This window comes from Corvus cornix, chromosome 9 (genome assembly GCF_000738735.6).
Source record: "Corvus cornix cornix isolate S_Up_H32 chromosome 9, ASM73873v5, whole genome shotgun sequence".
Lineage (NCBI taxonomy): Eukaryota > Metazoa > Chordata > Aves > Passeriformes > Corvidae > Corvus > Corvus cornix.
Genome location: NC_046339.1, coordinates 7,029,066 through 7,046,255, shown reverse-complemented (window position 1 = coordinate 7,046,255; position 17,190 = coordinate 7,029,066). Strand labels below are relative to the sequence as shown.

The 17,190-nt window shown below is 41.5% G+C and overlaps 1 protein-coding gene across 4 annotated transcripts in view; it reads right to left on the bottom strand.

Annotated features, from left to right (window-relative positions):
- The window catches only part of USP13 (ubiquitin specific peptidase 13), a 52,185-nt gene that overhangs the window by 14,137 nt on the left and 20,858 nt on the right, over positions 1 to 17,190 (bottom strand). For all 4 annotated transcript variants that reach the window (XR_005602695.1, XM_039557305.1, XM_039557304.1 and 1 more), the window contains exons 4-12: positions 15,002 to 15,123; positions 14,445 to 14,587; positions 14,079 to 14,263; positions 9,472 to 9,566; positions 7,657 to 7,844; positions 6,086 to 6,157; positions 5,726 to 5,819; positions 2,468 to 2,593; positions 1,035 to 1,188 (exon numbers count right to left, since the gene is read on the bottom strand). Coding sequence is in view for 3 of the 4 variants with exons in the window: in XM_039557305.1 (XP_039413239.1) it covers positions 1,035 to 1,188; positions 2,468 to 2,593; positions 5,726 to 5,819; positions 6,086 to 6,157; positions 7,657 to 7,844; positions 9,472 to 9,566; positions 14,079 to 14,263; positions 14,445 to 14,587; positions 15,002 to 15,123 (1,179 nt within the window). In the remaining variant the exon portion in view is untranslated. The remainder of the gene's footprint in view (positions 1 to 1,034; positions 1,189 to 2,467; positions 2,594 to 5,725; positions 5,820 to 6,085; positions 6,158 to 7,656; positions 7,845 to 9,471; positions 9,567 to 14,078; positions 14,264 to 14,444; positions 14,588 to 15,001; positions 15,124 to 17,190) is intronic.

Sequence of the window (17,190 nt, the reverse complement as noted above, 5' to 3'; positions counted from 1 at the left end):
ATTTCATAGGATCTCATCAAACAAGCAAAATAGATCCTTCTGGTTTTATGTCGCTGTTGTACCGGGGACGGCGAGAAGACTGACACAGAGTTCAAGTCCAGGATAAAATGGGACTATTTAATTAATTACAATCTCATTTATACAACTTGGTTTACAAGAATGTCTAAGGCTATTGGTCACTTGACCATCCAGCTCTCAGAGTGATTGGCGGAATGCTATGACACCCATTTCAAAATATTTTCTTCAGTGTACCATAACAAGACTGTGCATAACAAGTTTGCACCAGTGAGATAAAGTCTCGGTTTACGAAAACCTCTACACTGTTTTCAGCTAGCTTGCGTGAGAAAGGAAAACTTCACAGCATGCTGGAAAGCTGGAAAATTTCTCTGCTGAAAGCTTTTCAGTATCCACAGTTTTAAAATATTTTAAATGTTCAGATTATGTAGGAAATCAGAGGCACATCTCCCTTCGTGTTTCTGCGATGTCCCATTCACTTCTATCTCAAGCATACATTTATTATGCTACTCCGAAAGGCTCTTCACCACTGACTGCAGGGCAACCACAACTTGTCAGTGCCTCCCTCCTGCTCCAAGTCTTCAAACCTCCTGGACCATTTTCTCCTTCAAAAATAAGTGTGCTTTTCACAGGCATGAAAAAACACTCCTGTTTATTAAATCAACATCCAACACTGCATCCTCTGTTCCTCCTCCCATAAAGCCCAGAACATCCAAATTCTGTGTTTTGGATTTATAGATGACAAACTATCTTATACCCTGTTCTCTATCACCATATTAGATCTTATAATCTGCTGCTAAAGAACAGAAAGTAGATTTGGGGTTTTGGTAGTTTTGTTTTGCTTTTTTTTGGGTGTGTTTTTAAAAGATATTCATTAGTATGTTCGGTTCCTTTTTTACAATGAAGAAGTTTTCACAAACTGTTTCACTGTCCAGGACAAAGCAGATTCAGTGCTGGTGGGGATCTCTGGGCACAGTGTGGCACATTCCAGGGTCAAACAGAGCAGTTTGTTCCTTTACCTTTGTTTGTTGCTGCCTCCATGGCCACAGGTAACTGCATGATGTAGTCCACCCTCTCCGTGTAGCGCACCTTCCTGGACTGGCAGCACTGCGTGCGCTCCTCCACCAGGAACCGGAAAACATCACTGGGGTTTTCTGAACCCACAGGGTTCCTCTGAAAGGAATATTAGACCAAATCACTTCTGTGGCGATCATCAAAATGGTCAGAAAACCCCAAGGCTGCTGGTTGTTTTAAGGCAAGCACGAAGATACTGATCTGGCAGCTCGGCTCACACTGGATTGGATGCAGAGCTGTGGCACTCAATAGAGAGAAAACCACTGAAGTCCACAATTTCTGCATCCACAGCAGCATCTTTCTACACACAGGAACTTGCAGGGTATGTACCCAAAGAACGTGACTGAGTGAAGGCAAACAGAAGAAGGTAGGAAGGTGGCAAGTTACAGTAAAGACAGAAAGCTCAGATAAATAACATGGAGCATCCTCTCAGCAAACAGAGGAGCTCCTACCCCTCTGAATATGTACTGAAACAGAACAAGCAACTTGTAGTCCATTATCTAGATGGGAATGTCATGCAAATAATATACCTCCTCTTTGTTGTTCATGTTAATGTCTGTTATCAGGCAAGAAACAGAAAAGTGTCTTCTAACCACCCTATAATCAGTACATGCATTTAGGTATGTGGAACATTATGCATACAAATGTGAGTAACTTCATCTAGAGACTGAACACATGAATAAACACCCTCGATTCTTGGGGAAAATGGGAAAACGAGGGAGGAAGGGTAGACAAGAAATGCTTTACATCAAAACTGCATGTATTTGTATATTTCTTTTCAGAAAGACAGCATTAAAATTCACAGTATGATTCCTTTACACACAGCACTGAGCTGGAGCTTGGTGGAACTAAAGCTTTGTACAGGAATACTCAACTGACAAATAGCCACTCTGCTTTCAGCAGGGAAATCCCTCCTTCCATGATTCAATGCCATACAGCTGGGATTTGTAAAACAGCCGGACAGGGTAATTAATTTGCTCCCAACAATTATATATATTTGGAACAATAACAATAATAATCATAATACCCAATCCATTAATATTCCATGACAGACTGTAATATGGTAAACAAGAACAGCAATTTAAAAGGTCACATATGTTTATAAAACTTATAGCCTGTACAGTGATGCTGCTTGACCTCTTTATATTTTTTAGCAGCAGCACTGGCCCTGTTCATGGTCATGCAAGAGTCTGAAGTAAAGAAGAGGAAGAATTTAAAAAGCAAATGTTTCTAAAACAAAATACATTTAAATTAGTCCCATCTTCTACGTATCTAAGGCTAAAAATAGTGCAAGTAAAAAATGAGCTGCTCATGTAACAGTTTTGCCTTCATTGTCTAATATAACCAGAAAAAGAAGCAGTAATTCAGATTTTCTCACCTCTACTAGATTTATAAGATGTAGGAAAAATTCCTGTGCGTCTTGTTGTCTATTAGAAGAAAATTCTGGGTGGCCTTTGCTTATAAAAGCCTTGAACATTCGGGGAGATATTCCATTGTGTTGAGGCTAAATAAAAGAGAGAAAAGCTTTTACAAAGGGATTTTTATTCAATCATGGACCAAATATCTCGAAGTTACTCCACTAGATCTATCTGTGGCCCATTTCTGGCACTGGAGGAATGATAGGTTCCATTTCACCTAGTTTCCCGTTGTAATAAAAATGGGAAGAGTCCTGAAACATGATTTGGGTGGTTTAAAATATGTTTTATGGCTTAGTTCCTACAGCACTCACTCTACCTGTCCTTTGGCATTTGGCATTTTAAAGAGATTACTGGAGATTTTTAAAGGCTAGTAGTTTTCAGAAAGGCTGAAAGCCTACATTGTTTTATAACATTTGATATTGCTTTCAGAACCCTGTGCCAGAACGTTGAAGCACTTTGGTGTATCAGCTGGCAGCTTTCCTCAGGGCAAAACCTTTCCAGAGAGCTGTACAGACTCAAGCAGAGAACAACTAATGTGTGCAGCATGCGTTCCCAGGTGGGTTGTTAAGAGCAGACATGAATTCGCAATTTGCAGGTGTTGGTCATGTTGAAAAACCGTAACTTACTGCCTTTGGCCATTCAGTTACACCAGGAGGAAACTGCCCTAAATTAGAAAACCTCCAGCTTCCAAGAGAGTCCTAGTTTTGACTTTCTAATCCTTTATACCACTCTAAGAACCTCCCCAACCATTCCAGATCCTCAAGACAACACTAGCTATTACGCCTTTTAAATAACATTTTTGAAGGGATCATAATCTTTTACTCAGATTTACTCAGAATGGTGCCCTCCCCATTCATGAAACCAAATAATTTTCTAGACAATCCAAGCAAAAGTATAACCTTTAGGAGCTCTCAGAGGCTGTCAAAAACTCAGCCAATCTCATTCCTTACTACACTTACACTATCATATGAATATAAAAATAGAAAAAGCAGCATGAAATGGTGCATATAAAAAACACACTAGAAGAGCAAATTTTTTTTCTTCGTTTTACCAGGGTACAGTATTCCCAGACCCACTGAAATCAGAAGCAGATTCTCAGTTTTAATGCTTTTTCAATTTTTGGCAATACACCACCAACCACATTAGGCCAAGATGAACCTTAAAGGCCCCCATCAAGAGACAGAGTCTCAGTATTGCTTGCACCAAGAGATGTTCTAGGGATTTCTGCATCCTGGGTTATGTATTGCTTCAGTGTCCTCAACTGCCTTCCATCAAAAGTAGGACTGGGGAGAGAAATGCATAAAGCAGCTCACATTACAACATCCCAGGCTTCTTCCTATGCCAGAAGCAAGAATGTGGCACACTTGCCCTGCTGTATAATGAAGTGAGTTTGGATTCAAGCTTTGCTTCCACCTATACACTTTGTACTCAGCCACTCCAGCAGGAAGAACAGAAACATGCCATGTGTGACAGTCTGCAAAAGAGGACTGAATCCTGCAATCTCACCTCAAGGACAAAAAAAAGGGAAAAAAAAAACCAAACAACACAACAGAAGAAATGTTAAGCAGAAAATCAAGTCCTGGCTGTTGACCTTTTAGGCATTCAGCCTTTTCTTAATCCTAAAGTAGGTCCAAGAAAAATGCTGCCATTTCCAGGCTAAACTTCTGCGGTGAAAAATTTCAAGTCCACAGCACCATGAATATTTACAGAATACCTGGCATACTTTCCCCCTCAACAGTTGCAAAACAGTTTAGCTAAATATAGATTGTGCTGGACCACTGCAGATCTCTTGTGAATGCTTTTACAGCCAACAACTCCCCAAAACTTTGGATGAATTCCAAAGGCTCAGAAAGATTGAGAACTTCTTTGCATGTAGAAAGGGGAAAAAATAAAGGAATAAAAGTAAAATGAATAATTAATATTATAGACACAAAGCAGAAGCTCTTAAAAAACATTTAAGACCCAAACCGCTATGCAAACAAAAAAAAAGTATCCTCAACCTGAAAAAACCACAGATTTGTATTCCAAGAGTGAAGGAATAGATAAAATATCTATACCTGATTTTTTTTATACAAGCAACAAAAGCTGTAAAGTCTGTTTCAAATCCTAATATATGCTATGAATTGCCTGATAAGGAAGTCATTTCTTGTATGTAACTTCAGCTTCATTAAACTGAACTAATGAAGACAAGTACTGTTAAATGCCAGTAAATGCCTACCACAATCTGACAGAGTTTTACACCATCTGTCATCAAAAAGTTCTCAATATCTCATCTAATAGTGGCTGCTGAGCTAAACATGTAGGTGCAGCTTTATTCCAAGGACTCAGATCCCTGAACTTCCAGCACAGTATTTTCCAGTCACAATCCTGCATGTGTTTAGAAAAGCAGGTCATATGGACATATGGAGTTTGCTGAAATCTGTCCCACTATTCCTTTGTTCCAGTGGAGTGCTGATTAGTCTTGAACTTTATTTGATGGGAACAAGCAGGATTCATTTGCTGTTCCAAAACAGTGAATAGCCACCGTACAAAGCAATTACTCAGGAGACACAGGACTTCCAGATCATGCAAACTACTCTGTCCCAGATGCTCCATCTGTCCAAAATCTTATTGGCATTCTGATTTCAGGAGAAATTCCTATGTCAATAATTGATAGATGAAGGTAGATGAAAATATCTATTTCCATGGCAACCACCACCATCCCTCTGTGGCAGAAGCATGCATTACTTCAGTGGCTCTGCATTGGCTCCTCCATCTCCATGAAAGCCTCCAGCATAACCTAATCTTGCATTATCTAGACAGCTTCTCCTGAAATCAAGTGGAATATTATCAGACACTTCCTGGAAACAATTCTTTAGCTCCTTCTACTTCTTTCTGAAATTTAAAGAGGATTTAGAAGTTTGCTTCTAGGACTCTCTGGATAACTTTTTTGTTGCTGTTCCTCAGAGAAGATAAGCATTGGTTGCAAGTTCTGTGAACACTTGCACTCACACTGGAGCAGCAGAATACTTTATCAGCAGAACCAATGCTCGCTTTGATGCGCTGCACAAATAGTGCCTGACTAATTTATCCCTGACTTGGTATCCTGCACATTCCACCTTGCTAAGCATCCCATCCATGCTGGATCCACATGTGTTCCTCAATGCCCAGCACCTGTTCCCTTTCCTCAGGGTATCACTTTTACCTAGTTACCAGGCTGTACAAACTCAGGCAAATACCTTGTGTTCTTCTTTCATCACCTGCTCAATAAGCTCAGATTTCATGGGAGGCTTAGAGTATTGGCCTGAAAGGAGGCCGTGTCCCAATTTAGCCCTGTAAGGAAGAAAGTGGTGGGGAGGAAACAAATATGTGAGAAAAACAGAAAAGAAGACTTATTTCAAGCAAAAAAAAAAAAGTTTACTGCTTTTGACTCCTTGATGAGCCATCATTACAACTGCAACTAAGTGGTCAAATCTTCTCATTCTCCCTGTGCCATATCTCACTTCTGAGCTCATGAAAAGGTGTTCTTTTGCTCTGCCATTAAATCATTTAGATCCTATTTAACCTGACCAAGTAAATAACTGAGAAATGTCACTTACATCTGAGTGTTGAAATCTTGTGTTGGATCAAGAGGGGAGTAGTCAAATATTCGTGGAAGGTTTCCCACATACCTGGGCAGCAAGAACAAAGCAGAAACATTCAAATATTGCAGCTTAGTGATTCAATCTATCCCCAATGAGTGCTTCTATCATGCAAAAATAATAGTAAAGAAATTAAGAAATGGACATTGAGGTTTTACTTGGAAGCTTCTAGCTATAAAGAATATGGCTGTGTTGTTCATTTGGAATTTACATTCTATTCCTTAATCTTGCAAAAGCTGCAGGATGGTGTTGGTCAAAACCTCAGAGCTGAGTTGAGAACCAGTGTACTTTCTACTCCCAACCAACATAACCAAGTAAATTCAGGTTTGTATCAGGACCAAAATATGTAAAAAGAATGTTTCTATTGAGTTTCACAGGAGAAACAATTCTGACAACAAACACTGAGGGAAACGTTGTTCTAACCAGCCTGTTGGAAAGTGAAGCATTCAGCAGCACTCTCTGAGCATTGCTGCCCTTGAGCACAGGAAGAAATGGGCTGGGTAGGTATGGTCATGGTGCTGGGCCCTCTCTCTTCAAAGATCTCCACTGTTTTGATGACACTAAGTCCTCCAGGAAACGCCCAGGACCATGCTGTGGAAAATGATCTTCCTTAATAAAGTCCATTTTGATATTTTTCAACAGTGGAGGTAGAAGAGCTGGCACTCAATGAATCTACAGACTGTGCTCTATGTGGCTAACAAAGAAAATAAACAAAAGTTTTCTCCCTCTTCTTCTCCAGAAAGTAATTTCTAACATGAAAACCTGGGAGGCTTTCCAAAATCTAAAAGCTTCACTTCCAGCACATACACTACTGCTGCTTTGGAAGGAAAGGGCACTCAGAATTTTATTTCAAACCATGGACTGTCCTATATAAAAAGGCTTCTCTCCTCGGAGTGATGCATTCAGTTTTGATCATTCAAGACTATTTCATATTTTTCTGTTGTGCTTTTGTCCTTTTACTCTCAATTATTAAGTGAAAGAATAAATTTACACTACTCTTTTCACTATTCTTTTAAAATTTAATTAAAATATGGCTTGGATAGTTTCCCCCCTTAGCCAGACCCGCATGCAACAGGTGCACTGTTTTTCATTAGCATGAATCAGTATTAATGGTTGTGCCACTTTTTGGCACAAATCACACAGGAGCAGCAGAATGACTCCTGCAGCGATACTGGCATGGGCCAGTACAAACCCCCTAATGTGATACTGATGATACCCAGGGAAATGGAGATATCTGCATCTGTATAGAGAAAGGAGAGAGTGAGACATCAAATTTACAAGGTGGCATATGATTTCCCAGCACTGAAGTTGAGACAGCAAGTTTTTATTTCGAAGGCAGATTGGGTTTTGTGTTCCAGCCTTTTCCAGAACAGACCAAAACAATCACTAAATCCTCCAAGAAGCTGCTGAACTGAATGGAAGAGACCTGTCTGCAGGTGAGACAAAAACTGAATTACCATTTTTCCTAGAAAAACAATAAATTGATGAATGCAGCAGGTAGTGACAAGAACTAGTTTGGAGCTACTTACGCTCGCTGGAACTCTGGGATGCTGAAAATGGCTTGCATGACAGCATTGAGGTAGCAGCTATTTCCCAGGTTCTTCATGCCAGTGTATCCTGGGCCATACATGGGCTTGAGTTTCACGCCAGCTTCCTGAATCACTTCCCATTCTGAGACTCTTGGCTTTATGTCATTATCTCTTAGCCCATTCTCTGTCTGAAAGCAACGAGATTTTCTTTTTAGTCTCTTTAACTTCTGCCGTAATTATGTTGCTGTCACCATCACCACCAACTTTGTGAGCTATACTCCAAAAAATGAAGAGCCAAATCAATGGGCAAGGCAAGGTAAATCCTGCATGTAGGGGAAGATGAGGGTCAGAAAGCCAGCAGTTTGCTCCTCCAATACAGCCTTAGCTCTTTAGCACAGGCCCCTGGTTCTTCAAATGCTCCCTGGTGTGACCTCAATCCCAGCTGGGAGCTTCACTTCTCTCAGGCCTGTGACCTCAAGCCTCAGCATCAAACACTGCATTTTTTTTCAGGTTTCCTATTCCATTTGTAATGGCCATGAATAGCTGCTGCTGTAGAAGCTGTTCCTAACAAACAAACCACATGAAAAGCTACAGATCCAAGGGCTCTTCCCTTCTTTCAAATGGTAAAAGCCCATAATTTGTGACACTGAAGTTTCTCCCCTCTAACACTCAGCCTTCAGCCTGTAGGTGTGGGTCACTACTGTGTCATTTACTGCTGGCACTACTCTGTCACTTCTCAAAGAACTGTACAGACCAAACACCAGAGGTGAAACCTCTGCAACAGCTAAGACTAAGTTTTTGAGGTTGCTGAGTAAAACAGGCTTTCCAGAAATATTTGGATAAAAGAAACTTCTTATTCATGGTACTGGCAAGGACATTAGTATACCAAAAATTTTATTAGTACCACGAAGAGTTTTGAAAACACGGTTTAACTCTTCTCTATCATTTCAATTATTATCAGTTTTCTCACCCCTTGGACAATTAAATGCACTTAAGCAGCAGCAGATTTGCTCCTTTTTAACAGTTTTCATGTTCTCAGGTAGTCATACTAGGTTCTATGCTTGAGTAAAAAAACCCAGAAAACAACAAACCAAATCAAACAAAAAATCCAACACAACCACAAAAAAACCTACCTGCCTTTGTAAAAATATCCTATTCTGATTTCTTACATCATTTAAACAGAACTGGAACCAACATCCACTAAGACACAAGTTATTAAATGTACTTCTTCACTAATACAGACACACACAGAGAACCCTTTTTTCCCCAGTCCTTTTCTAGCATTTCACACCTTAGACCATGCTGTTTTCTAGACTTGAGAGAATGCATTTTTCTCATTTTCTAATGTTTTTATTGACAAAATCTAAACTGAAATTTACCTAAAGAACTTTCAGCCTCTTTTTAACTTATCCATTATTTAGCTTCCTTTTGCTTATTACTTATATCTGTTTACACATGCAATAGGCTTCCCTTCACTCACTGTCATTAAGTACTCTAGACATTCTTCTCAAATTGGATGAGGTTTTTCATCTTGAAGACAAATGCTACATGACCCAGGAAAAGTGCAAAATGAAAACTAAAGACCACAAGGTACCTCTTTCAGAAGGTAACTTCTGGATTTGAGAGCAAAGATTTACCCAGAACTCAGACAATAAACCCCAAATTAGCTGGCTGAACTTTACAAAGCTGAATACTGTCATAACAGTCTGAAGGAATCACAAATAAGCTTCAGGTGTCATTCTTCTCCTGTTTCTCTCCCACCCCTAAGTGAATAAACAAGTGAGCAACAAGCTAAATAAAAGATCCATTTCCTACCACTTGCATCTGCAGCATATCAATTCCAAAGTGTGCCAAATGTTTTGCTATATGTGGATCTAAAACCGGCTCCTCTTCATCAAAGGAATAGACATCTACAAAAGCAGAGAGAAACCAGTGAGGCCCAGTATCAAATGTTATCCCTTCTCTTTGTTTACCAACACTGCATTCCCAGTGCAGGGCTGCCTATACAAAATGCCTTGTTCATATTCTCCAAGTTTGGTTCTGGCCAGCAGAGAAGTGCACAGATACCCACATAGCTCAGTCAATATATTAACAGAATAGCTTTAAGCACTCTCCTCAGAAGAAATTATATGCCTCCACAGTATTAAAACCTAAAAATATTTATAGGGATCATAGTATTTCTCCTCCCCCAAATAACAAATTTGTAGGGAAAGCAAGGAACAGGGTATGCAAAGTTCTCAGATATGTGGCCACTCCACATTTTGAACATGATAAAAAGAGATTATGAATTTTTGTAGAGCTACTAGATACAGACAGACACATTAAAGCTGTGAGTATATCAGCCCAACTCACTATTGCCAACAGTATTTTAATTTTTAGTACAGTTTAAGAAATCCACTTATGCCCTTTTCACACAGAGATACAGGGAGAACAGAGGAATTCTTTATTAGAATAAAGAGAGGTTTTTTGGATTACACACCACTGGATTGGACTTCTAAGATTAATCTAACCTTGTGGTTAGGGAGAAAGGCTGATTTTCTGAGTGAGATGTCTTGCTTTATTGTTTGGAAGATCTACATTTCAGTTCTCTATGATAGGCCCTTAATGGCCTTAAGTAAAAGCCCATAAACATTCTGGGAGGGCAAAGTTCAGACTGTGAAGGGAAGAAGTATGTCTAATGATGATATTTTCAATATGAAACCAAGTTTAATAAATCCAAAAGAAGGACAAAAAAATTGAGAGTAAAAATGTTCTTTTCTAGAGTTTACCTAGCGAGTCCTATAATGACACTGAGTTCAGAGCAGGTTTCACCTACTTGAACAAAAAACAATAAAGCTGCAAGCATCATAAAGGGATAGAAGTGATAAGACATGCCCTTGTAAGACTTGAACAGGCCTTCCATCTTTTCTCTGCTCAGGTCTCTACCTCTGTAGTAAATGACTGCTTTGGTGTCTCCTCATACCAAAATCCAGAACCCCTGTGCCAGTCTCCCTGCATTTCTCTCAGGCAAGTTTCCCTCGTGCCCAGCAGTTTCTCACAGTGACCTTGCTCCATAAGACCAGATCTAGGCTGACAGAGAAAGCTTAGCCAGGAGAAAGGAACAGAAACAAACTCAGGAGGAGATAGCAGGAACACTGATAAAGGCTGTTCACAGCACAAATATCACTTCTGAGAGGTCCTTACCCTGGCCTCTCCTGGCAGCTGCAGACCCTGGCTCTAACTCAGCCCATTCCCTTTAACAAAAGGCATTCTCCTTGAAGTCTGCTAGTACCAAACCCACACTGAAACAACACACTGAAGGTTAGCCAAGAACTCAAAGACTAACTTTTAACATTGACCAGCCCTATGGAAAACCTCTCAGAGCAGGGAGCTGTGCTTTGAGCTGTGCTGCCAGCTGCTGATCAGCCATCAGATGCCCCATTAACATTGGTGCCCATGACCTTTCTGGCATGTGCGTGGCTGTAGCTGCCCATCTGCTGGAATTCCTCTGTGTGGTAGCAAATGCACCCAGAAGACATGACTGTTCATCCACACACATGGCATCACAACATTCCCATAGTATTCTGCTGAGGTCACAGCACAGCCAGAAGATCCCAAGAAGTTCAAACACCTGATGGAGTGAGATTACACAGCAACTGAGCTTGAGTGACTGCTTTCAGGGGGGAAGCTTTGATACTGTTTTCCCTCTGCTCTGACAACTGCAGAGAGCAAATCACCTGGGACTACTGACCCAGAGCAGCAGAAATGGACCACAAGACTAATGTTCTGCTCAAGAGCCCAGCTCGTGCCAGACTTCAGTACTTTCTGCTGTGTAGCTTGAGTTCATGGGAGAAAGAACTCACTTGTTTCAAAAAATCGAAGATGGAAGATAAGAGCTGCCAAACACAGGTCTGCAGTGCTGCCATACAGACTCTGGCAGATGAGGAATGTAGACAAGTCAGCAAATGTGACACACAACGACCTGGTGTCATTAGAGTGAGAAAGGGGGAAGTGGAAGGGGAGGGGGGCAACCCACCAAGATAAATATGAGAGAACAAAGAATATTATTAAACAGAGAACAAAATCATAGAATATGCTGAGGTGGAAGGGACCCATCAGTACCATCTAGTCCGACTCCTGGCCCTGTGCAGGACACACAAAGAATCCCACCATGGGCCTGAGAGCGTTGTCCAAACACATTTTGAACTCAGGCTTGGTGCTGTGACCACTTTCCTGGCGAGATTTTTCCAGTGCCCAACCATCCTCTGGGTGAAAAACTATTTTCCTGATAACAATCATTATGATTAATATTATTTTAAGAAAAGAAACATCTCAATGCTACTTGACTTCATTTTCTTCCGCAGCTCAAGATTTACACCTGTTCTGGCTGTGTAAACATCTCTCCTTCCTACTTAGAGGAAATCAGGCAATGGTAACACTGTCCCTAACGAAACAAGTGGCTCAGGATCCCCCCAAAAGGATCTGACAATTGCTAACATTAGCATCCACAAAGCAACTCCTTCAAGTATTGGTCACATGGGGTTTCCCCCGGCCAATGCCCCATTCCATGCCTCAATCTATTCCCAAAGAAGCAACCTCATAGTGACTTGAAATAAATGTCAAGAGAGGCAGCAGGTAGCACAGTCTGCCCAGTGCTCAGCCCACTGAGGCAAACAACGTTTCTGACTCTCTGGTGCATCCTGTCCAAGGTAGAAGAGTGGAAGAGAAGTTTGGTTCAGTTTCTGCCCTGATCCCAGATGTATCTGCTGGAGCTAATGCCTCAGAAACCTTTCATAATGTACACAGCACAGACATCTCAGGGCAAGACAAAGAGCTCTCCTCTGTGTACATGGAGGGTGAGTGTCAGTGGAATACTGGCACCACCTCCTTCTCCTTCCTCCTGGTGTGAAAAAGGAATAAATTATGTCAGGACAGGGACTAGCGCTTATTACTCCTCTACTGTCACCTCTTCACCTCTAACCAGGGAAGCAGAAAACAGAAAGATTTTGTGTCACCATCAGCCACAGAGCCTCTCTCCTGAAGCCCATCTATAACCCAGAGGGGTTATGAGTACCACAGCAATATAGATCAGAGACAGAATAATTGCTGCAAAGGAACAAGGAAGGTTGGGGGAGGGAAGATTTTTCTACAGGGAAACCAAGTAAACATCATCCAGAAGAACAAAGGTCTGTGGAGAACAGCTGGTGCCTCTCATTCAGAGGAAAGGATGACAGCCTGTCCTTTGTTATCCCAAAGGCCACATAAGAGAGGAAGCAGCTGATCAGTGGGAGGCACAACAACAGAAGCCATAAGGAAACAAGTATTGCTGCTAAAGATGGGAAAGAAAAGAAAAATTTCTGAAACAAAAACCTACAGAATATCCTGTTTGTTTTGTACATGCAGTTGAAACCTACAGCTGGGCAAATCCTAAACACCTTCAATAACTGAGAGATTTGGATAGAAATCACCCAAGACCAGGCTCATGCAAGGAAAAAACATTCCATCTGGGAGAGAAAAAAATGGTTTTTACTAAGTGTTTCTGTGGCACAGCTGGTTGAATCTGACTACAGTTGCCTTTCCTCAACACCGAACAGGACTTAGAAAAGCTCTCAACTGATGGTTATTAAAAAAAGGGGCTGCTCTAAACAGCAATTTTTTGTCTCTGTAGTCATAAGCACTAAAGCCAAAATATAATCATGCTATGTGTTCTTCCATTTTTACTTCTCCAGGCAGCTGCAACAAAAGATCTCTTTGCTTATGACTTTTTCAGCTCCTCATGTTTTTATTCCATTTAATCCTCACACGCCATAATCCCCTCTGCAGCAACGCTGCAGAACATCACACTTGGAGAATATGCAAACAAGGACACAGCTACAGCTTTTTCCCCCTCTCAAGATCATCACACATTTTACAAATGAGCACCACAGCAGCCCCACAAAGATGAGTGTTCATGACTGTTTCAGCAACATTTTGTTCAATAAGGAAAAAGAGCACTTTCCACTGTGATTAAAAAACCCATACATGCTGTTACAAACAGACTTCTAAATTTAAAAAGCTCATTACCCTGTTGTTGTTTCTTTGTTACAGAAAGTTGAACCATTTGCCCTAGGAAATGCAGCAGAACTAAAAAATATTGTTTCTCCAGAATCTGTTGTTTCAAACTAATACCATTCTTCTGTTATAAGCCTAGTATTCTATGAAACCCCCAAAAATATTTATACAAAATATAAAATGAGCAGATAAAACAGGCATGGGCTTTCTCAGAATGGAGTGTGTGTCATCCCCCCCAACCCTGATCAACACTTGCAGGCTCCCAGGGTTTCCTTTCCATATCACACTCTCAAACGCTTGCACTAGAAGCACGAACACAGTTGGGAATAGATGCACACTGTCAGTCTCATGCACAGAAGGTACCTCATCTCAGAACATGCCCCGTGGCTGACCTGCTCCATCAGGAGTGATGGTTCCCAGCTTCACTGCCAGGGGATAACCTGTCTCCTTGTAGTGCTCCATGGCGTGCCCGTTGCCCCCGCTGCCGTCGAAGAACCACTTCCCGCACAGCACAGAACCATCCGTCAGGTTCAGCCACAGGTTCTCCCGCAGGTCACACTTGGAGCACTTCCAACCACTGCGAGACAAAACAGAGAGAAACAGCAGGAATACAGGAGCCAGTGGATTTCCCATTACAGCAGGCCAAACCAACCCTCACAGCCAGCCACGCAAGGGAATCGTGGCTGAGTTTCTGCCTTTAGTTCAGTTACCCTGACTGAATTAGAGAGCATACAAGGAACAAACCTTACTGTCCTCACCTGGGGGGAATTCTAACACCATTGTCTAACTGTACAAGTGTTTTGGCATGTTTAGATGCCTGCAGCTCTTCTTCCCAGGAGTCAGGTTCCTGCTTCCTGTAGGGTGATTTTGCACTGAGGAGTGCATCACAAGCTATCGTCACCTGGAAGACAAGTGGATGTCAGTCAAAGCCTTACACGACTCAGTGACAGGACAGAACTTGGCACTCAGCCTATTGCTAACCACATACAGAACTGCTTATCAGTAGACTATTTATATACTCAAATATGCATCTAATCTTTTAGACTGTCATCATTATTTTAGCAGGAGAGTAAGCACATGTACTATGTGAGCTTTCCTAGGACAAGCTGGCACCATAATAAGGGAATGAATACAGGAGATAGAAGGAAATACAAGAAACAAAGATGACTTTTAAAATTACTGACACTCTTATTATAGCTAGTTAAGAAAGATCTTTATGTCCAAACAAGCACTGCACATAAGACAACAAGACATCATCTTAATAAAAACAGAAACAGGAGACAATTCCTATGACCACTTCCACACACTCACTGACCAGTGCTGGTAGCTCTTCTATGTTGGGTAATGAGATTTCATAGTGATCAGGAAATATAATAAGTTTTGCTTCATCCTCATATTCAAAGTCATCACTGTTGAGATCACTGCTTGTCTCTAGATCTGGAAAACAAGATGGGGAATGTTAGGAGATTGCCCCACCATCCAAGGTTCCAAAACTGTGACACTATAAACAGTGCTTGCCTGGCATCAGCCAGTGGTTTTTCCTGGCTAGAAATATTTGTGAAATCCTGATCTAAACTGAAATCTCACCATCCTGCAAGAGAATGTTCTCAGGACTAAGATTTCCACTTGATGTCATCCCCGATCACAGATACAGTTGGTTTGGCCTCTCTCTAAGCAGCGACATTGCATTCTACAGCTAACAAAATTCTGCTCCTTTTGGACAAAATCAGGATGCAATACTGCTGTGCCTTTTACCCAGTATTTTGAAATGCTATAATGCACAGAGACCAAGTCGCACTGCACATCCCCAAACTGCAGAGCACAAATAAAAAGAGCACCCCATGTTTTCCAGATCACAGACCTGGCTGAAACGTGCTGTGGCTGCCATCTGTCTTGAACCTGTGGTCTTTCCTTCCGTAAAGATGTCCATGGCTGGAACTATTCCTGTGTCTCATCCATAGTCTCAAATAGCTGCAGCAAGTACAGTAACACCACCAATGTCCCTCTGTTGCTAACTCTACTCCTTAACCAGTGTAACTATGTTTAAAAAGCACTCATTAACTACTAAAGCTTTCCTTTGAAGATCAAGCCTTCCACAGTGTTTGTGTACATTCTTCTTCCAGTGTTGGAATGACTTCTTTTCTTAAATATGAGCCTTGACCAAGCAACATCAGCTAAAATGCTTGCCCAGAAATATGTGGACCCTGAGAGAAGCAGGAGGGTATATTGGGAACTAAATGGCTAGTGTTTGTATCTCTAGCTCCGTGAAAAAATATAATTATTAATATAATTATCACACAGTGACAAGAGTCAGTTAAAATCTTGTTCTGTTCTTCCTAGGACAAATGAAAAAATTAAGACCAAACATGCACATTTCAGAAATTTCACAAGATTCAATTGCAAGAACTTCCAAGTGAATGATGGGATTTTGTGGATCCTTCTCCCATTTGTAGATGTGGAATCCCCTGTATTCTGATGTACCAGTCACTGACAGAATAAGGTTCAACCAGAAAAAGAGATATGTTAGCAGTGGCCAAAGCTGGCTCTTAATTTCCCCCCTAGAACATGCAGATGCTTAATGAGTCACTTGACCCTAAACGAGCACTGGCAGCAACCACTACACCCTGGGAATGCCTGAAATCTCAAATGTATGTTTGGGACAGAGGTGAGGATGACAGAAGCCAGATTCAGAAAACTGAGCTCTCTATTTACCCAGAGGGCAGTAACAGACTGAGAAGCCCAAATGATAAAACAAGTACCAAAATATATTTTAACTTGACCTGGAAAGACCACCTCTTGAGAGGAACATCAACTCTTGGCTCACCTGCTGCACCAGCCAGCCCTGAGGTGACAACCCCCACCGTCAGTGACTTCCAGCAGCATGACCCCTCTCTCAGCAGCAACCAACAAAAGCTCCTTCTCACCAGCTCAACACAGACACAAAAGCAAGAACATTTTCATACTGAAAGCATGACATTTTTAGAGAATGTATTAATCCATTACCAACTCCTCAAATCACACCATTTCATAATGATCCCTCACTTTACTCCAGGCTTCTTTCCCAGCTTGTATTACAGTTCTGTGTTTGATAAAGGGGTGAATCTCTACAGATGCAGTCTGTAACAGCTCTTCTGCTCTATGGAACAAGGAAACGGAGCTGATGGTGCATATGGCAACGCATCACAGGGAATTTTCACTTATTTCCCAGAAATTTGATGGCGGCCAGCATAACAAAGCCAAAAGTACTGACCACCTCCTAAATGGGAGAGAGGTTCCTCAGAGAGGATAAAAACTCAGTGTATGTTCAGCCAGATTTAGAGGCAGTGAGCCTCCTGCAGGGCTGTGGTCACGCAGTGCCTCAGCCACCAGAGGGAACCTGGCACCAGCTCACAGCGGCCACCGGCTTCTGGGGACATGTGTGAGACCTGCTGATCTTCACTGCCTTGTGCTGTTGACATTAAGCTCACAGCACTTGCAATCCCCTTATAGAAATAGCAGTGATAG